The sequence below is a fragment of the Diabrotica undecimpunctata genome, chromosome 4 (assembly GCF_040954645.1).
Source record: "Diabrotica undecimpunctata isolate CICGRU chromosome 4, icDiaUnde3, whole genome shotgun sequence".
In the NCBI taxonomy this organism is placed as follows: Eukaryota; Metazoa; Arthropoda; class Insecta; order Coleoptera; family Chrysomelidae; genus Diabrotica; species Diabrotica undecimpunctata.
In genome coordinates this window covers 67,700,929-67,723,654 of record NC_092806.1, presented here as the reverse complement: position 1 = coordinate 67,723,654, position 22,726 = coordinate 67,700,929, and the positions used below count along the sequence as shown (strand labels likewise).

The 22,726-nt window shown below is 31.6% G+C and overlaps 1 protein-coding gene across 8 annotated transcripts in view; it reads right to left on the bottom strand.

Moving 5' to 3' along the window:
- step (cytohesin steppke) overlaps positions 1-22,726 on the bottom strand; it is a 199,493-nt gene that overhangs the window by 62,357 nt on the left and 114,410 nt on the right. For 3 of the 8 annotated variants that reach the window (XM_072529657.1, XM_072529655.1, XM_072529656.1), the window contains exon 2: positions 17,113-17,578. The exons of 4 other annotated variants lie outside the window; for them this stretch is intronic. In XM_072529657.1, coding sequence (XP_072385758.1) covers positions 17,113-17,280 — 168 coding nt within the window. In that variant the 5' untranslated portion in view covers positions 17,281-17,578. Of the gene's footprint in view, positions 1-17,112; positions 17,579-20,445; positions 20,462-22,726 lie in introns of those variants that run through there. One more of the 8 variants, XM_072529658.1, reaches the window with a different exon arrangement.

The window sequence follows — 22,726 nt, the reverse complement described above, 5'->3', positions numbered from 1 at the left end:
AAGTTTTACAATATAAATAGCAAGAATGAACAAGACATTTACTTACAAAGCCTCATAGATGTAAACAACATTCAAAGAAGACGCCCTAATCAAAAAGGTAATAACAGCCCAAGAGTTTTACCATAGTACCAAGTAGTACCAAGAGTACCATACTTTCACATATCATGTTATATCAGGTATAGAAAGAACACAAGTATGTTTAAAAGCACTAATGTCAGTTCTCAATGTCAGTAAAAAAAGGGTTCGTATAGTAAAAGAGTTGAAAATAGTAGGGCAGACGCCAGAAGATAAAAGAGGAAAAAGTATAAGTAGGTCCCTTCCTCAAAACGTCCCTGATATTTTGAGTAACCACATAAGGTCCTTTCCACTTAAGTCACACTTTTCTTTCTTCTTCATGTGCCTTGTCCGTTCCGAACGTTGGCAATCAACATGGCTATTCTGACTATTCTGACTAAGTCACACTACTCGGGTAAAAAGATGTACTTCCTAAGTGCAGATTTGAACTTAAAAAAAATGTGGACTTTATCTGTGAACAGTACTCAGATGTTAAAGTAAGCCAAACAGTATATTGGAGACACTTTAAAAACAATTTCAACTCTCGTTTTGGGCGTGTTCAGGTAGACACCTGTTGTAAATGCGAGGATCTAAATTTGAAAATTAAATCACCCCATCTTAATGAGGTTGCAAAAAGAGTCGCAGTAGCCGAATTACTTGTTCATAAGAGACGGAGCCAAAAGTTTTACAAGGCTCTTAGTACGAGAAATCTGAAGAAGGAAAACAGGAAGAAAACGTGTTATCAATAGCATTTGATTACAACTGTATTACTTAAGACAGGTTTCTGTTCATGTCTTTTGTATCTATAATTTGAAGACTGGTAAAAGTAATATTTATCTGTATCACGAAGGCTTAGGCCATAAAGGTCCCAATGAAGTTTGTAGTTTTTTGAACAGCTTCTTAACAAACATTCCAACAACTAAAACCACGCTTCGTTTATTTGCAGACAACTGTGGCGGGCAAAATAAGAATCAGGCCCTTTCTAGATTTTGCCTGTATTTGACAGACAGTGGCAGATTCAACAAAGTTTAACAGTTTTTCCCTATAAGGGGCCACAGCTTTCTTCCCTGTGACAGGGACTTTGGCACGATTGTCAAAGTTTTGCGTCAGCATGACCGCATTTTTACATTACACCAAGTTACTGAGCTTATAATACAAAGTTCAAAAACTAATAAATTCACTGTAGTGGAAGTGAACACATCAGATATACTAGATTTTAAAAGTTGGCAATCAGTGCACTACAAAAAATCGTGTATTTCCTCTGAAACTAAAGGAAAGCACAACCCAAAAGAGAGAAAAGTACATTTCAGCATAAGTAGTTTGTTCCATTTTGTTTATGACAAAGAGAAAAAAGGCTATATTAAAGATCACAACACAATACAAGGCTTAGTCAGTCACACTTTTTTTATGGCAAAACACTCAAACTGTTTAACTCGTGAGAGGACCAACCAACTAGCATACCAGACTTTATTTGACTGGCCAACAACCAGGAAAGCCTTTAATGAAAGTGATTTCAGTGAAGAGGAAGACAATAAAGGATAAGTTTTAAGGACACGCTCCTGAAGGGAAAAATTTGTTGAGAACTTTAAAAAAAAATTTTTAGTATTTTTCATTGTTGTAATTCTCATTTATAAAGTGACAATTTGTATAAAACAATAAAACCATATCTTTTAAACTTGTTTTTTTTTTGTTACTTATTACCATTAAAATTTCAATTTGTTTTGAAGAGCGTATGTGAGCAAAGTTTTTTAATTATTAACTAATAAACAAAAATTACTATTGATTGTTTTAAAAGTGTAATATAATCGTGTTAGGTATATATTTGAGAAAATACAGTTAAAATTGGAATAAAAAATTTATTTCAGTCTAAAAGTAGTTTTTTTTTAGTTTCCCAAAAGTTTGGATTTTGTCACTTACGCCCTTTCAAAAAAAACCGATTCATTTGAACTACCCATCACATTTGTGTGAAAATGAGCTATTAGAAAATATTCAAAAATTACATTATTTAACAAGATGGAGCGGCTTGCCACTACATATAGTATAATGTAATAAATAGATTAATATACTTATTAAGGTAATGCTATAAGTGATTACCTCAAAATAATAGTTACCGCAGCATTATAAACAAGTACTTCACTAGATGTAGAATTCTAACTGTAGCTTTAAAGCTAAAATATAAGATGTTAAAACTAGGCTAAAGCGTTTTTTTTCATGATTCGATTTTATTTTCGGACTGAAATGGATTCAATCTATTTATTTTGTTGATACCGTTCCAAAACAATACTACTGATTATCAAATGCAATAAAAGTATGGTTCTACTTGTGGAAGCAGTTTTCTGACATGATGGAGGTTCCTTTCATTTACACGGCTGTAACTCCTATAAAATGATTGGCTCAGAACCAACTGCCGTATAACAGTATATTCAATAAAGCAATCGACAGGAACCGATCTAAAATACTAGCAATATTAATGCATAATGAAATAATAATGTGATATGATTCTTACTATGTGAAATTTAATTCAATTGATTAAAATACATTGTAATTTTATTTGCTACGTTAATGTTAATAGCACATGTCTATCTTCAGTTTACGTCAAATATTGTTATCCTTTGAAATTTTTTATATCTTATAATCAAATATAAAAAAAATACCGAAAACAATAATTTGTAATTCATAGGAAAAAACATATGGATAGAACAAATTCGAAGAAAGTACAGCTGTTGTTTTTTTAAAGTAAGCTGGACAATTTTAATACTTTTTATGAATATTTCAATTTGAAATTAAACATATGTTTGGTGAAATATTCGTTATTTTTAGTTTTAAGAAAAGAAAGCCGATGTGTAAACGAGTTAGCCCACTATTAACTATTCTAGCAATTGGAATTAACACATTGATGGAAAGCAACGTCTATAGACGACTTGGTTAAGGTGCATGAAGTGACACTATCAATTTACGACCGATGTCCATAGACGTTCTACGATAAAACATCGCTTTGTCCGGGGAAGACGCTTCTCAACGTCGGTGTACATGTTATTTTGTTAACATCAAACATATTAATTTGTTTCTGTGTGTAAACAATAGGTGGCAATAGGAGGTGATTCACAGAGATGAACAGTACAATGCACGAATTGGTACAGTGCAAGCCCAACTGTGAGCGTGTGAATTATAAATACTGCAGTGTGCTAATAAATAATTATTTTCCTTCAAAGTCGGTTTTGTAGGCATAAAGTAACGTTGTTACTTATTCTTTCAAATAAATATTTAGAAGTATCTATAATATCGATGTCGTATAAGTCGATACTTATGATGACATTTTGAATGAATCAAAGTCAATCGGAGCTTAAAGCGGAGATAAAGTGATGAATCTTCTAATTAAAAGTACATATAGTTATGCTGCAAATCTTGTGAGCACAAATTGTCTTAAAACTAGAAATAGTCGATGTCAAAAATAAAGTGATAAAAATACCTGTTATACGGAAAGTATTCACCTACAATGCACTATATTATCACCCATCTTTTTTGCACGTTTAGAGTGGACTTCGATTTGCACAAATACTTAATGTTTTAATGCTGTTCCAGAAGTATTTGATGTACGATCGACTTCATAAAGTAAGAATCCTCTTAGATCTGGACAAAATAGTATTTCAGTGTACTCACCTTGTGAACACTTCACCAATCTCTTGATGAATCGATTTTGTTATTCAATCATCATATTAAAAATAAAAAATCAAAGTATGATATTAAGTTCTATGAACTTACTACATACGAGGGTTTCATTTTGCAAATGATCAATAAATATTTAGATTACCATTACCAGAAAATTGTAATAACATTTGTTTCTGAAATGCAGATAGATAGTTTACAAAAGGAAAGAAACAAGGTACATGTGTGAAAATCATCTGACATCTATACTTGTTTGTTTTTTCTTTGGCATTATCAATATTTTTTGATCTCCGATGAATTCCTATAAAAATTGTGTGCTGTATCAGGCATAATTTTTGACTGTCCATCAATGTGTTAAACAGTTGTTTACTTGCTTATCATGTGTAATGTCACTGGACTAGACTATAATAGTCGAACACATGTAGTGAGAAGCACTCAAGTTAATGAAACAAATTCTAACATGGTGTGCTGGAACATCTTTTTAAAAAATATATTATTAATTTGAAATTTTTTCAGCACTCATATTTTTTGTGAATAATAGTTAGGGCTTTGCACATTATCTATTAGCTTTAGTTAACCTGTTTCACATGATATAATAGACGAATAGCTCTAACTATAATGCAAAGAGACATAAGCTTTTAAAAAATTACTAACTCGTTTCTGCTCCCGCCAAAAAAAAATCGGCTCTGAATGGTTGTTAAAGCTAGATAAAATTTTCTATAAAAACGTTCAGCATTCACCATTGTGCTTCCGCCTAATAAATTACCATATAAAAATGAAATTAACTATAATGGTAATAATTAAACTTTAATAATAATTAATGATCAAAACGTGACCTGAATTTCCATAAATAATATATACAATTATCAGAGCACGTAAAAATTACCGATTAATATACGGAATTGCATTTATACAAGAAATAATATTTACTACATGTAGCGTATGGTAGAACGTTCACACAATATAGGTGCGTCCAGCAATTTAGAAAAAAAAAAATGTTTAAATAGCATTGTTTTAAAACTTGTCTAGTAAAAAATTTAAACACAATCGTTTAAAAGGCGGTAGTCCATATTGTGAGTCCACTCCCGTAGGAAAAATGTTTCTGATTCGGTTTATTTGCGGATTCTTTAACAATTATTGTTTTATTTATTTTATTGTTGCTCTTAAACAATTTTTTAAACAAATTCCAAATATCACCCTTTTTTGCTTCGAAATCATTTTTTTTTTAGTTTTTTTGTGCCATTCTAAAGAAAAAAGGTCTCTTATAAGCGATTTAAAATCTGAAAAATGCGAAAATATTACGCATTTTCGAGGCTTGAAAACTTGTATGTAAATTATTATTTTTGAGGTTGCCAAGTGTCTAAATTGATGTTTAAACATTCAGTTTCAAGATTCTGGAAAGCAATCAAACCATTGAAACGTCTAAATCTTCTTCTGACATTTTTATTATTAAAACTTAATTTGATTCAACAATAACAATCAAAACGTGACCATTTCTTTGGTATAGTTCTTGTTTACAAAACAATCAACTGATCATGGACAATGGCTGTTGTTTCCTGAATGATTCGGACATCGGTTTTTTATCCAGTATCTGTATTTTAAAAACAAATCAACTCAGAGATCTCAGACGTTATGCACCTGCTTTTTTTGACATAACATAGAGACCGTAATTTCCATTTAGACTGTATTGCCAGTTAAAAAGCAATAAAAATGTGACATATAAGTTGTTTTGTTTAATCATGATTTGAATATAAATAATGCATACTTCAGTAGTTCTAAATTTTTGGCCACAAGTTATAGTTCTGACATTATACAATTTTTTCCGTGAAAGGCTTTACTAATAAGTTCCTCCAATATTATCGGAAAATCAAGAAGCTAGAAATGTGTAAGCTTAATACATCTCAATCAATTCACCTAATGATCGAAGGTTTTCAAATGATCCCATTCTATGGTTTTTTTAATATAATTGTATAATGGAGAGATATTTCTTTTTCTTACCAGCCCAATTTGTACATTAAAACACAGATGAGCATGTTGGTATTTGCTTCAGAGACATGTTATGCGTCAGAATCATTTTTTAATGAACGTGAAGAGCTGATATTTTGTCTATATAGGGAATGGTTGCAATTGGTCAATACTAAATTTATTAGCTAACTTTGGGACTGACTCATAGCCCTTTAGAAAATCCACTATATCTACTGTAATTTATTGAATAATAATAGAGGTCGTGGCAGGAATTCAACGTTCTGTTACATTTTATGTGGTTTTTGTACGAAAACATAGGTAAGCTTAGGTTAATAAGTACGCTCAATTAACAATATTAGGAAACTAGAATAAATTAGGTGAAAAGTAATAAAAACCTAATTATAATTTTTATGGAAAAATGTGTATACCGATACCTGTTAATGTCTTGTTATATAAGAACAAATAAGTATATATCAACAACGGAGCTTCAACACGATTAAATATATCAATTGTGACAGTAAACTTATATAAAAAAAGATTGTACAAAATTTGTCAAGAAAAAAAATTGTTGGTGTGGAATTAGAAAATTTTGCAAAAACTTTCGCTTTTCAGTGTTTTACTAATCGTTTCTATATTCACATTTTTTATAATAAAGATAACAGATGTATTGTTTTAAAGTAAAATTATAGTTCAGGAAATATTTCGATAACTAAAAATAGTGCAATTGTTATGATTAGATATTGATTTTATACATTTTTTGAACCTATTTAATCATAGATAAAAGTACATTCATACCTTCAGCCTATTTACACAATCTTGACGAGAGGTCAAATTATTTTGAGGTAGTTAACATTAGATACACGTGCTCTATTCTGAATATCCTCTAACTAAATCAACTAATAGTTAAATATAGGAGTACAATTTTATTAAACAGCGCTAACTATTCAGGGTCAACCAATGGCGATTTAATCTTGTTCATGTTTTGATTATTTTCATTCCGCATCGCAATATGCTATAATAACAATGTATTTATACATATAGTAAATTTCGAAAAAGTAAATATGGTTTTGACCTCTATCTTACATGTATTTATACATTTCCATAGTTTATTGATTCGGTCCACAGAAAAACAAGTACTAGGTGGTACAATGTTATTGTTATGCAGATTGTCATTATTAAGAAATGAAACAGTAATAGTAATTGCGTGATTAACAAAAATACTACGATAAGAAATTATCACAATTTAGCAACACGAAAAGAATCTTTTTTTGAACTAAGCTTTCTATGTATTCAAAGAATTTCATCATAATAATGATTTTCCAACATCTCAAGTATTCCATTTCTGAATATACGCCTTCCCAAGGTTTCAATGTATTCCGTCAGCTTTGGTTATATCTTATTATCTTCTCATCTTGCTTTTGTTCTTCCCCTTTGTCTTTGGCGTGTTAAAAGTTACCAGATACGTGTACTCTTTTCTCCATCTTTCATCCTCTCTTTCGATTAAGTGTTCTGCCCATCTTCCCATCTGTATTACATCCACAATTGATTTAAAAATCCATGGATGGATGGATCGTGAATGTAAATGGTATTATCTCATATCTCAGAGTTTTGAATCACCACTGTTCGAAGAATAAAGGAGTTTGATGGTTAGATCTCTGGGTCTCGCAGTCTTTTGTAAAGCTCTAAGTTGTCCTTTATGAATGAGTTTTTTGATAATGTTCGAATCCTATCCCTTATTGGCTACCATCTATATGTCATACTTAATTCCTTATTCATATTCAATCTTCTTTACCCATATACCAAGTTTATTCCAGAATTCGTTTAATGTCCAATCACATAATAGAACTTATATTTATTTTATATAACATTACAGTAACATCCAAACCATTTCCACCATAACTGTTTGGATTAACATCTCAAAAATTACTATTATAATACAATTCCATTTTCTCCTTTTCACACATTCTTCTGATGTTTTGGTGTTGGACCTCTGGAGATCTCAGTCTCTTTTCAGTTTTCCCTAACAATACAATTATAAAATTACGACTTGTTGTTTAGCTAAATAAAGACCTTCATTCATCAATTTTGTTTTTTACATATTTATGAGTCCATACAAGTCAGTCAACACCTCTTTCTCTAATAATTAATAACTTAAAATCTTACACACATTAAATTTCTCAGGTATTAAAATATTAAAGTTTTTAACATATAGGGCCATATTGTTATCGAAGTTTACATAAAACCATTTCTTTTAATTTACAACTCCACATATTATACAACTACAATCATACCCTGATCTCTCATTCAACCTTTTAACCCAAATACTCAGATTTTTTGAGAATTTTACCCCCCGCAGGGGGTAAAAACGCAAAAAAATCGATTTGCACAGAATCTGTACACTGTAGAAAAAAATGTTTCAAATAAAAAATGTAGCTGAGATAATTTTAAACAAAAATGTTTATAAGCATTTTTTACGTAGAATGAAACTCTACTCTTGAAAACAACGCTTGAAGCGACCGTCGATTTTGCAAGTCAGTTCGACAGTAAAAATTCAATATCTGTTGATTGATTGAGATGTGTTAACTAAATAAACGTGACGCGAGTTTTACCATTTTTTATGATTCTCATGAGATTAATACAATCTATCCCTTTCATTGACTGGCCACTATGAAGTTTTAATTACTAGAGTCTAACCTTTAAAACCTATAGCATGAAATTTTAGTTTTGAGTTTTGGCAACAAATGTGAGGTATTTGAAATATGCTTAAAAAACGTTGGATTTAAACTTTCACAGAACAAACGATCTAAAACATTTAAAACTTTTTTCAATTACACTAGTACGTTTTTCACAAGATCAAAACTACTGCAATAATCTTTACCCAACAAAGTCTTCTGCATTTTCTGCGACGTATGATCTTTTGTAATGTAAAACATTAAATTCTGCGTTTTTTATTCATATTATTCATATTTCAAATGCCTCATATTTACTACCACAACTCAAAATTAAAATTTCATGTCATAGGTTTTAAAGATCGATCTCTTAAAATGGAAAGTTTACTACAATTTGTCAATGAACGTGATCAATTTTATTGATCTCATGAGAATCGTAAAAAATGGCAAAAATCGCGCCACATTTATTTATTTAACCCTTTTATAAAAACTGAGTTTATTCTCGACAAAATACAAAAACTGCAGACAAAAGTTGCACTCTTTGCCTTTAAAACGTATCTTAATTTTTGTCGATAGGACATTTGGATCAAAAGATATCGAATTTTTACCGTCAAGGTGATACAAATTTTATTGAACATTGATTTCGCTCGAGTAACTGACATGCAAAATCGACGGTCGATTCAAGCGTTGTTTCTAAGCGAACGGTTCATTATACACAAAAAATGCTTAGAAACATTTTTGTGTAAAATTATCTCAGCTACATTTTTTTATTTGAAACAGTTTTTTCTACGGTGTAAAGATTCTTGACAAATCGATTTTATATTCCCCCGCGAGGGGGGTTAGAGGGGAGCCCGGGGGTAAAAGTAGTAAACTTTTTTGCATCTTTTTTGGGGTCCCAAAATTCATATTCTCTGCAAAATTCGGCTTGTTCGTATGATTTTTAGGGGCCAACTCTCTGACGACTGGACTATTATACTCAAGTGATATAAAATTACAGTAATATCTAATTAATCCATATATTCACTCATGCATCCACTCACATTAAATTACATTTCTTTTGTTGGTTTTCTATATTTTATGAATCCACACATAAATCAGTTTACACCTCAATCTGTGATAATTAATAACTCAGCGTCTTAAACAAATCTAACATCTTATTTTTAGATACCAAATGTTAATTTAAAACATATAGGGCCTTGCTAATATTTCATTTTATCCTCAATTTGTTAGATGTATGTATTGTGTATGATGTTTGCCTACTTAAATTGAATCTTCATCCCATGTATTCAATATTTTTTTCTATAATTTTTTAACATAATCCTTCAGGGTAGATTACACTTTAAACCCAACATATTGATGTTTATTATCATGATAAATTATCAGCTACAATGTAATACAAAACCAATTTAATAACATTTAAAGGGCTTTTACCCATATATGTAGTGACTAACGTTTGTCTTAATTAAAGTAGTAATACTTATGCCAAGTAGCAGCACTGATGATGGAATAATCATTACGAAAACGTTCTGTGATGTAGCTCCAAAGAGTTCTTTTAAATAAATACACCTGCTTATAAAGGATTTTCTAGTTAAAATGTTTATTAGAATATTCTATAAATTTGAGTATGAATTTTGGTGATAGTAGTATAAGGCCAAAAAATTGTATAGTTTTAATTTCGACTTAACCTGAACAAGTTTAATTAGAGTAATTTCCTACATTAAAAAATATTAATTCTGTGGAAAATATTATTTAGTACTAATAAACAGGCAACAAAAATTATCAATTGGAAACCTTGTATCAGACAATTCCTTCTGGATACGGATCATCTTTGTGCGTATTTCATATCAACCAAATTGGTACTCAAGTTGTTTTGTTATGATTCGTTGTACCAACACAACATATTCAGATAAGATTTTCTATTTTGTTTGAAATATACAGTACGTTATAAATGATTATTGTCATAAAAATATCGACTTTTATCGAAAAAAAAAAAAGATCTGTATCACTTCCACTCGAATTTTCCCCTTCATTCATTAATTTTACTCTCAATAAACACACTCTGGCTAGTAGAGCTAATTTTAACGCCGCCATACACTTTCTACATTGTATTCACCCTACGTGATCTAACTCCAGCATATTTATTATAAACGATGTTTATCTAGCACACATGGCTGGTTTAGGCATTAAAATTACCTACGCTTTATATACCGAGGGGGTTTTATTTACTATTGACGAAAACATACAGCTTATCTGAAAAAGCTGATGGAATACAATACCAGGAATTCAAAATCAATATTAGGTAATAGAATAAGCAGAAAACATACATATGTTCAACAGTAACTTATATGTGACATCGCAGTTTTACATTCTCTTTTGGAATAACACTCAGTAATTAAAAATCAAAATCTTTAAAATTTTTGGTAGTATATCAAATAATTGTTAAAACTTATTTATGCAAGCCACTATATGATGCACTGATATACGTTTTAAAATATAAAAATTTAATACATACATATATTTCCTCTCCCTCTACGACTCTTTAGGAGTCCAATTTATTTGTTTTTAACATAGTCTCCATCGGTTCTGTAACTACAGTATAAATATATATTAATACTAAAGGATTAAAATAACCAACTGCGGGAAAAACTGAGTCTGTGAATAGTGAGAATACAATCAGAAATTGACTGGATTAGTAAAAAAAACCGATGATACTATACCGATATACTAATATTTCCATTTGAGATACCATCTGTGCCCTTAGGTGAGTAAGGTCTTAGTCAAAGTCCAAATAAAAGACGTTTTTCGGCCTTAGACCAAAGAATTTTCGTCAAACCTAGGAGAGACTAATTTGATCAGGCAAACGTAGAAACTTTTCGTGAAATCCTTGTTTGACCAGGCAAACTCCAATCTATTTTTCTTGTGACACGTTTAGCATAAATCCAAGTAATAGTTTACTCACATTTTTGTGACATGCATACTTTTTATTCAAGGCTTTAATTGTAAAATCTCTACCGCCATGATCACATTCCTGATGAGCATATTCAATCACATCAAATAACTCGTCGTATCTGATAATGGCTTAATCAATTTTTTTCGTCCCTCAAACACATAACGTCGTAGCGTTTGAGACGGCGTTTTCGCGAAAAAGTTTTCTTTACATGTATTTAAGCTGATATTACCTCACAGATATATCTGTTTATTTCTTATATGAAATGAACACTTATCTTTTTTTAAATTAGTAATTTTCTCTTTAAACTTCACTTTTAAAGCTTCTTTATCCACGTTTTCAGTAGCAACACTTTTTGACTCATCTTTAATCTTATGCCGATTTTCCACTAAACAGACAGTTGAGTTAATGTTTTATTTGTGTTTTCTAGAACTTGAAAAACAAATTCAAAACTGAAACAAAACCAAAACTCTCCTTTCCATCAAGTGGACTACATTTTGTTCAAAATTTGTTTTTGTTTCCGGTCCTTTTCCGCTGGTTGTCACGAGGAAGTCAAAGCAGACTTTTTCTTCAATAGACCACCAACATGTTCAGAGAAGAAAACGCATAGAACTCATTACATGATAACCAAACCACTTGTTTTTCTTTATTTCTTCATTTTTTTATAGTTCCTTCTTTCACATTGATAATTGGGCAATTTCATTTTAGGATTTCAGTAATCCACTGCTTTTTGAAAACTTTGCCACCTTCAGACATGATCTATTAAGTTTCACTAAAACGTGTGAGTCATTTGGAGAAATTCTCCGAGCCAAAACAACAACGAATTTGGTACAAAATTCGTATTCCCAATAATAGGGCGACAATAATAAACAACACAGCATGACAGTTTCCACTAAACTGACTGGAGTTTCAAATTCAAAGCACACCGAAACCCTTGGAAGTACCGCTTCTGAGCGAGACCTGAAAAACAAAACTCCAACTGTTTCAAAACACGCCAGTTTTCCAAAAGTTTCCGAAAAGTTACAGTTTTGGGAACTTCTAGGCTTGACTAAAACACTTCAAGGTCAAAGGCCGAAAATGAAATTTATTTTGGGGTTTGACCAAACGCTGGTAGAATAAACTACGAGTAGTCATACCGGGATGAGACTGCATATCAACCTTTGACTATAATATGTAACGATGAGTCCAAGCCATCACCGTTAAACCAGCGTGCGCGCGAACCAACCCATGAAGTAGGAGTGTATCGACAATAGAAAGGGCAAAGCTCCGCTATATAAACGGCAACATTTCCTCATAGAGACAGAATCGACAGGTGTTGACTGAAGGTTCTCTTCTTCCCTACCCCGGCTTGTGGACGTGTTGAGTTCACAAGTTGTGTCCCTGCTCGGGCGCCATTTGTGACGTCCTTTCGTGGGAGTCACTATCCGGGTAGCTTTTAGACAGTCAGAGACAGAGTTCAAAATAAAAATAAAACTTTATTATCTTCCTTAAATTAAATTGACAAAAATCTTATGTACATATTTACAATTTGGTTTAGTCTTCTCAGTACCTGGCCTATTTATTCAAATTAAGCTTGACCTTGTCATATGGAACTGGTCTTGTCGGCAAGCGAGTGTGTATCTGAAATTTTACGGTAACGTTGTATCGATTTAATAACAGCGGACGATAGGTACAAAGGAAGGAAAGAAACTCAACACGTCCCTTAAGTGATTCGGGTTAATAGGACACTCCTCGACAGTCTCAACACGACTGCTTCAGAGTACGGGTAGTGAAGAGCTCAACACGCACTTCGGATAGCGGCGGTAAAAGGAAAGGAAACAACTTGTGAACTCAACACGTCCACAAGCCGGGGTAGGAAAGAAGAGAACCTTCAGTCAACACCTGTCGATTCTGTCTCTATGAGGAAATGTTGCCGTTTATATAGCGGAGCTTTGCCCTTTCTACTGTCGATACACTCCTACTTCATGGGTTGGTTCGCGCGCACGCTGGTTTAACGGTGATGGACTCATCGTTACAATATATATATATATATATATATATATATATATATATATATATATATATATATATATATATATATATATAAGAATATATATATAAGAATATTCGGTAAGAGAGAGCGAGATAAAGAAAGAAAGAGAGAGATATATAGAGAGAGTGAAAGTGAGTGGGACATCTTGGACCGGGGAAAGTTTATTCATATTACGGTATAGACTTACCGAAATGGTGCCCACGTGGGATTAAAAAACTTTCGGATTTTTTTTTCATAATTCGGTGACTTATTAAAAATGTGTACAAAGAAACAAACTTATTTAAATAAACAAATCATTATATTCATTGAACAATCGAACAAAACAAAAGTTAGTTAATTATATATAAATGCAAGATTTTCCAATTTAAAGTTTACTTAAGTGTCGCATTGCCAATCGCTGGGACAGCTTTCTTCTAAATTTCTTTCGCTGGCCCAGTGCTACTCTGTCTTCTCCGTTCTCTTATTGCTATAATATAAAAGATATGGGATAGTGACGTCATGTTCTAGTTTCCTGAGAAACGCGCTGTAAATTCTCTTATTTTTCTTTTGTAAAAGAAGGAAAGAGAACAGCGGCCAAGTCAAGGATGGGGATTGGAAGCAGGTAGCCCCAATGTCTGAGCATACCGCGTCATGAGTAATCAATTTTAAATTCATTTTTCATTCACCATTTTACTTGAAAACTAATATATATTCGCTTCCAAGTATTTCCATATTATATCAAAGAAATTAATTCGTAGTAAAATTTTTTTAATTATTTGTATATTTAAAAAAATTGTTTGAATAAAGTTTTAACAAATACCAAATGACGACCTATACTACCATAATCAGCATGTTTGTTTGCATCATGATCTTCCAAATATAATTATGCAAAAAAGTTTCATCTTTAGCCGTCGAATCAACTTTTCCTGCGTACTCCCAAGTTGCCTTCACTCTAGAACATTATGGGTCGTAGACTTTTTAATTTAGAGCATTCTCCTCAAACTTTGGGAGCACTTCGGGAGGAGTTTATTAGGGCATATAACGAGATACCTCAGGCGCATCGAAGGGTATGTTGCCCACCGAGGTATACATTAATTGATTTACCCCTGTACAATAAAATTGTACACAATATTTTCAAAATATAATAATTTATAATGGGCCACTAAGTATAATCGAATAATAAAGATCGAAGAAAAATAAGCGATGTAACCAGCTTCAAGAAAATATTGACACATTTACTTGACAATGAAAAGTGATAAAATCCGCAAGAAAAGTAAATAATAGGACTTTTTATTGACTAATACAGTTTGAAAAAGTCTAAATGAATGAATCTTGGAAAAACATCATACTTTCATTAATTTTAAACAAGCCTGTATATCAATAACCATAAGCCGATCATATAACATCCTACAACGCTTTAAAGTCTCGAAATATATCCGACTATACAATATAGTATATTTACAGTATATTTTTCCCTATATAGATATAATAGTAAAAATAACGATTCACGAATACAGTGACCATACTGAAGACTTTTAATTAGTCATGACGGCTAAAGACGATGAGCCGGGCCTGATATTGCTTAATCTGCCACTTGAGTATGTCAGAAGACAGCTGAATGTCGGAAGAGCCAATCGCCAAGAAAAAAATCACTACAGCTTGCTGCCTATATCGATGACATTATATCGTATTCCATAGAACAGAGGCCGTAACTAAAATACATTCAAAAAGAGCAACCAACAAGATTGGACCAGAAATAAACATATAAAATACAAAAACAAAAACAAGCGGACATTAAAATAGAGAACGACTTTGAAGCAGTAAAAAGCTTCTCATATCTAGGACCGAAACGTATAGCCAAGAAGCAGAATTTAAAAAGGAGTAATAGAGGGCAATATTATTTTTTTCTCGCTGACTGACATAATCCGCTACAAAGCCGTACACTGCAAAAATTAAAAGATCACATTCAAGAAAGATCTTTGGACCTACCAGAGAAATTGGGACAGTGTCATGTAGTGAAAATGGTTGACAATTCCTTCCAAGGATTAATAATAAAATACAGGACAGAATACCAAAATGAGGGTCAGAAGACCAAAAGGCGGACCACAAAAAACATTATTCATGTCAGAACATATAAGACGAGTGGCGTACGACCGCAAACGTTGGAAATGGAAATTATAGGGGCTAAAGCTGAATTTCGACTATAGTCATGAGAAAAAGAAGAAGAACATTGTTTCAAATCTATTTATTTGTAATATATATTTTAGTAATGTCAATGAAAGACAATAAACAAAAAAAAATAACTATATCTGTTAATACAGTCTAGAATTTTACAATTTATAATGTTCGGAAGCTATTTTCGTGGCATTTTAATATTATTTACTATCTTTAACGGGAATTAACCCGTGAATTAATAATTTCAGTTGAAAATACATTTATTTTGACGTTTTAAAATTACAATTTATTAACGCACCACCTCTAATGTACCATGATTTTAAAGCTATTTAGCAAACAATGTGTTGAAAAATAGGATAAGAAAACACTTTATTTTTACACACCGTACATGGGTAAAACTTTGACATTTCCCAGAAAACATAGTAATTACTAGTAATATAGTAATTACATAGTAATATAGTAATTACCTAGCAATATCAGATTCAAAAGAAAAATAGCTTAAGCATTATGGCACAGTAGAGGTGGTGCGTTAATTTTGGAGAATATAAAATCACGTCTTTGAACGTACTTTTCTTTTTTGATAATAAAGATATCGAGATGATTTTTTACGAAAATGATGAGAAATGATAAAGCTATCTCGAAATATTCATAAAATGTAGCGTTTGTTTCTAACAAATTCCACATGTGATTGCAAAATAAGATGACAAAACACAACTTTATTTTTACATCCCGTATACAGGTAAAACATTAATATTTCTCAGAAAACATTAATACAGTGATTTATTGGAAACAGATCTATAATAAGAGGAAAAAATTATTGAAATCCAATCAACCGTTCAGAAGAAAAATAGCTTCAAAGTTATAGTATATTTAAGGAGGTGCGTTTATTTTGGGCAGTAGTGTATTTGCATAGAAATACACGAACTGATTCTATTACTATTCCCAAAACATAAAAGCAATTTTTAAAGACTCAAAAATACTAAGATAAAAGCAACCAAATTCAAAAGCAACAGTTCAAATAAAATAAACGAAAAACTTCCATCAGACAATGTTTTATCCTGACATGAACTTTATTTAACCTCTAGTGAGACTACACAATTAATAGGGCCTATTAAATAAAATTATCCATATAAAAGTAAATGGCAGCTAATCAAAATAAAAGAAACCAAAGAGAATTGGTAGTACCCCAATGAAAATTTCAGTAACTTTTAATCTATTATGTTGAACACTAAATAATAACTATCTACATATAAATAAATTCCTGCAAAAATTATTAGAAAAATTTTCATTTTTAAATACATTTTTTTAGAAAGGCAATGAGAAATATTCTATCTGACGTTTCGACTTTCAGCCCAGAAATCGTTTCCAAAATTCGTGTTTGGAAAACCCTCTCCAAAAAATATAATAATCAAAAAGGAAAATACCCCAAGAATATATTAAACATTTTTTTATTACTGTAAATAAACCGAGAAAGAAACTAATTTACCTTTCTGCTTTGTATTGTAAGTCCGGTATACTTTTGGTTTAGTACCACTAAAGTTATAATAAAGTTTTTTTTTGTAGTAATTTAATATTATAATTAATAAAAGTTTAGAATAAAAAGCGATATAAAAATATTATCCTACCAGTCTTTTGATCCCATGAGACAACGTCGTCAAATCCCAAGCACTCTTGGATGTCCTTTCAGGTTTATGTTTCGTTTTTTTGACCCTTTTCAGAGAAGAAAACCAATTGGAAACATGACCAGCATTTGAACTAATAGATCCTCTTCTACTTCCTCCTAGCGTGGTCATTATCACATATTTTCGAAACGAATTTTGGATTTTTTAGTATCACAGCCACAGTAAACTTTAGTAGAAAAAAGAAACAGTCACATAACTATGTATTTTTTTAATTAGTTATTAATTATCACTTTTATTGTAAAATATTATTCACTGACTAATATATGCATCCTATGATTCCGATTGTTTTTCCTTTAATATCTGTCGCAAAAATTACAGATTAAAAATTGGCGTAGGCACCAGTATCACTTCTGTGGAACGTGCGCGTGGAGGCTGTGTTGACAAGATGACGTCGCTGTCCCCTCTTAATCTGATAAGAAAGATAAATAATATGCTACAGAGTGTTAAAATAGTTGCCATTATTTGACGGTTGTATCACAAGATTAAACGAATGTTTACACAATTTTTAACGTTGTATGTTGCCTTAATGATATCTAAAATTAAATGGGTTTATGCCTTCAATAGTTAAAATTGTCAATATACAGGTTGAGTAGTTTTATTTTAGGGAAACCAGTAGGTACCACAATACTATAATAGTACATATATGCAATCTCATATGCACCTTACTATAGTAGTCAGTGATCTCCTATTTTACTAAAAGGTTCACTTTATTTTATTATATTGGAATTTATAGTGAACAAATGCTCTTTAATAAAGGGTTATTTTGGACCTGCTCAAAATTATGATCAAAATTACGATTAAATTGAATCTAATTACGAAATTTAGAGATATTTTTTACGATCTAGTAGAATTTATCTAACTGCTTGTCATAAGATTTACGTCAATATAGCCATAACTCGTTTGAGCGTATTTAAATCAATAAAAAAATTGAAAAACTAAGAATCCAAGCTCAACAAAGTAGGAAAAGAAACCGAAGTCAAAAATTATTGGGGCGATATCAAATCCAGTGTAATTACAAGCAGTATATATACAAATTGAACAAGGACAGTATGAATCAAGTGTTGCCATTACGTTGTTGAAGAAGCAGCATAAAATCTAAAAAAATAACAACAACAAAGCACAAAGGTAGTGCCAAAAATCAATAAAGAAAATTACATGCAATTAGCTAACTAATTAAATACAAAGTCTTGAAAAATGTATCCAAATTGTTACGTTAAATATTACGTTTATATGGGGTTAAATCACAATTGATTGTACTGAAAATTACATTTTTAAATAACATTTAACATTTCGATTTCCACTTCGAAAATCTTTTTCAAAAAAGGAATATTTTAAAAAATTACAGGAAAATGTATAACTACAAAGTCGTTGTTTTTTGTAGGTTATGTTTTCCAAAATTGACGGTTGACTCACTTAGCCTCGATCTTGTAGGCAATAGCCTTTTTTTGGTTAACAAAAAATCTGAAGGGGCTGTTAATCAGAATATTAAATACTGAGTTTTTTGTGTTTTATTTATTTGTATAAAGTGTGTTTAACATAGATCATATGTCTGTGTATTGTGTGTTGCATATGTATTGTGTACAATTGTAGATGATGTATGCGACTTCCTTTACTCCACTATTGTCGGTAGTTGTTTGATTTTTCTCTTTTTCGTGTCTGTTTCTTTCATGATTATTGATCTGTCTTTTCATTGTACTCTGTGCTCGTTATCCCAGGCATGTTTGCATATTTGAGATTTGTCGAAATCTCTGTTATTGATGTATGTTTCATGCTCGTTTATCCTGACATTTAGTGGTCTTGCGGTTTCTCCCATATAGAAATTATTACATTCACAGGGTATTTTATAGATACAGTCATTTGATCTTTCTTATGTTGTTGGGTTTGGTTTTGGACAGGATCTCAGTGTATTGGTTGATATGAATTTTGGTGTGATATTGTACTTATTTCCTTTCCTTATAATTTTTCCCATAAACCCTTTACACATGCTATTGTTGTCATCTTTGAATCCATTCTTGTGAGTGCTTCTACCCTGTTTGTGGTGTTTCAATTTTGAAACACATAACCTACAAACAACAACTTTGTTCGTTACTTATACATTTTTTTGAATTTTATAAACCTTTTTTGAAAACGATTTCCGGAGTGGAAATCGAAACGTCAAATGTTATTTAAAAATGTAATTATTATTACAATCAATTGGGGCTTAACCCCATACAAACATATTACTTAACTTAGACATGCCACAAGAAAACAGTTTCAGAATATTTTCAAATTGTGACGGTTAAAATGAGGAAACGCAGCTGAAACCAACACGGGACTATGTAATTAAAAATAAAGAATAACCTATATTTGTTAAACATATTTTATATTGGAGATCGAATGGACAATATTTTCATACACAATGCATAAAAAAACTGAGCACATCTTGAAATATAGGATACAGAGGTGATAAGTTACCATACTGATACTGACGAGGTCTTAGACAATATCCTAGACGCGACAGACTTAACCTCAGTCTACTGAGAACTGAATAATGTTACGCACATTTAAAGCTATTGTAAATAATCTTTAAGCAATCATTTGACTGCATAAACAGACAATCAACTCTTAATGGAAACCTCAGTTAGAGCCCAAGCCTTTCCATTCGGGTATTTTCTTAGGTCCAGAACAGTCTAGGTCAATTTCGGAACCTTCAAGCCCGTTTAAGAATATAATCACAATATACATATTAAAAAGGATAGCGCTCAGTATACAACTATAGGTGGAATCAAAAAGGGAAATATCCATATAAAAGTAAGACAAGTAGACAATTTTTAACATAGTACTAGAGGGGATTGGTATATGTTGACCGATAAAAAAATAGGAATCAACAATTTATAGTTAACTCCGCTAATATACCATGCCCCTCAACAGTCGATAGCAGTTTTAAGCAAATGCCGCCTTTACTCCGAAAAAATTAACCCACGTATCATTAAAATGGGATGATTTAAACAGCTATTGTTTCAAATTTCCACTTTCACCAAACAATCCTCAAAGAGGTTTACTGCAACTGAAACGATGCGCCTAACCAATTTCTAGAAAAAAATTCTCAGAATTTTAGGATCAAAACGAAATCATGGGAATCGAGAAGATATGATATAATCGCCCATATACACCTTCATACTCATCACGACTTGTACTTTCAATTTAAACAGATCTATAATGTTGTTTATTGTCTTTCATTTTTGACATAACATCAGATACTGAACAAGGAAAAATTTATTTAGTAATCCAACTTACCATAAACAAAATTAGATCTTCACGATTATTAAACTTTTTTTCATAACACTACGTTAGAATTAAAGTGAGCAACGTATTTATTAATGTAATATTAAATAATGCCATACTCTTTGTAAATGAACTCTTAACTAGCTACGTCTCGCCCTGTGTAATTATCACAATATGTATTTAATTTTAGTTTAGTGTTTCCGACAAAACTTAAATGATAATTCTATTTTAATATTTTTTTGATTATTCAGTATTCTATTTACTTCGACTGTATCCCAATTAGAACCTACTAATGCAAGATCTTAGATTATGTTTTCTTTACATTAATTTATTTTTTAAATTAGATTCGATTACACGCAAATATTAATATAGGAAGACGTAATGTTTTCAGTATGGGAATGAACTTATGATAATAATACGCAGTTTTATTCTATTTTAAAATATAACAACGCTAATTACCTCAAATTAGTAATGGGAAACCAATATAACAGGCTAACCAACATAATCATAGCTTCCTTCCTCTTACCACTTAATGTTCACCTTAACTCTATGAACAAAAAGAAATTACATTTACTACTAAAACTAGCAAATACATCGAACAATAACAAACTGTCAAGACTACAACTATGTACCTGCGAAAACCGGAATATCCTGCCTCAATGGCATACTACGAAATAAAAATATCACAAAGAGCAGAAAATTTGACGTTATATTAAGTTTAGTAATGAGTAGTTTGTTCTACAGATCCGAGAATTGGAGACTAAGAGTAAAATATAAAAAAAAAAGATTAGAAGCTGGTGAAATGGATGCATTGCGAAGATAACTCATAATTTTAAGAAAAGACAGAGTCAGAAATGACACCATTAAAGAAATGATGACTTATTTGATCTTATCCGTAATATTCGTCGGTAGATCCACATCTCAAAGGCCTCCCATTTTTTCATTAGTGTCTCTATAAGTTCTCAGACTACGGAAGCATGGAGAACTATCACTAATCTAAAGAAAAATACCCATAACTCCTTTAGCCACTTAATTCGTATAGAAAAGTGGGAAAATCACTATAAAAATTTACTCCAAGAGTCCAGATTGGAATATATGGAGAGACAAACAAATTGAACCAATTGAGTATTGAACCAATACTACTAACAACGAGGTCCGTACTGCATTAATTAAAATGAAAAACGGGCGATCTCCAGGACCTGGCAATATAGCTGTAGAGTTACTTAAAGCAGGAGGTCCACTTCTAATAGAACGAATACCTTTTCTAACGAATCAATGCTGCCAACAAATTAAAGTACCATCTGAATGGAAAACCGCTCACCAAGTGTCCATCTTTAAAAAGGATAATCGAAAAGATCCTAACTGATACAGAGGATTAAGACCTACTTTCGGGAGATTGTTTGGAAAGATAATAAATGGAAAAATACAAGATGATTTAGGACATCTAATTAGCGAAGACCAAAGTGGATTTACGCCTAGTAGATCTTGCACTGATAACTTGTTTATACTCTAACAATTAATAGAAAAAAGAATAGCGGTTGGTACCGAAGTACATCTAGCCTTCATCGACCTAGAAAGGGCGTATGATACAATTCCAAGACTTAAATTGTGGCAAGCTTTACAACAACTCGGCTTTAGTCCATACCTTTTAGGAATAATCACAGAAGTATACAGGGATAGCACTACTTACCTAAAAATCGGAAATAGACTATCAGAGCGAATAAAAGTAACTAAAGGAGTAAGACAAGGATGCAGTATGTCACCCTTTCTGTTTCATTTATATATTGAGGTAATCCAGCCCTCCAAAATTGGAAAAACTACTTCCAGGGAATGAAAATCCCCAAAGGAAATGACGTACTGTTCTCCCTGAACTTTGCGGATGATTAAGTCGTCCTAGCTCAAGATTCTTATGATCTTATAGAATCTTATAGAATTTATGATAAAGCGTCTATACAGAGAATATGTAAAATGGGGGTTACAAGTCAGCATGAAAAAACAGAATATTTATTTATCAATTCAGATGCAAGTATTGATAGACGAGGACGTGGAAATCAAACAAGTGGAAAAATTTAAATATTTAGGTACACTCATTGATAAGAACGGCTTGGGAGAAACCGAAATTAAACACCGAATTAATCAGGGACGTAAAATTGTAGGATGTCTGAACTCCTTATGGTGGGATCGCAACATTTCCAAAAGGAACAAAAATAGAATAGGGCAAACCATGGTTGAATCAGTTCTTTGTTACGGCTCTGAAGTATGGATAATTAATGCATACCTGAAGAGAAGATTA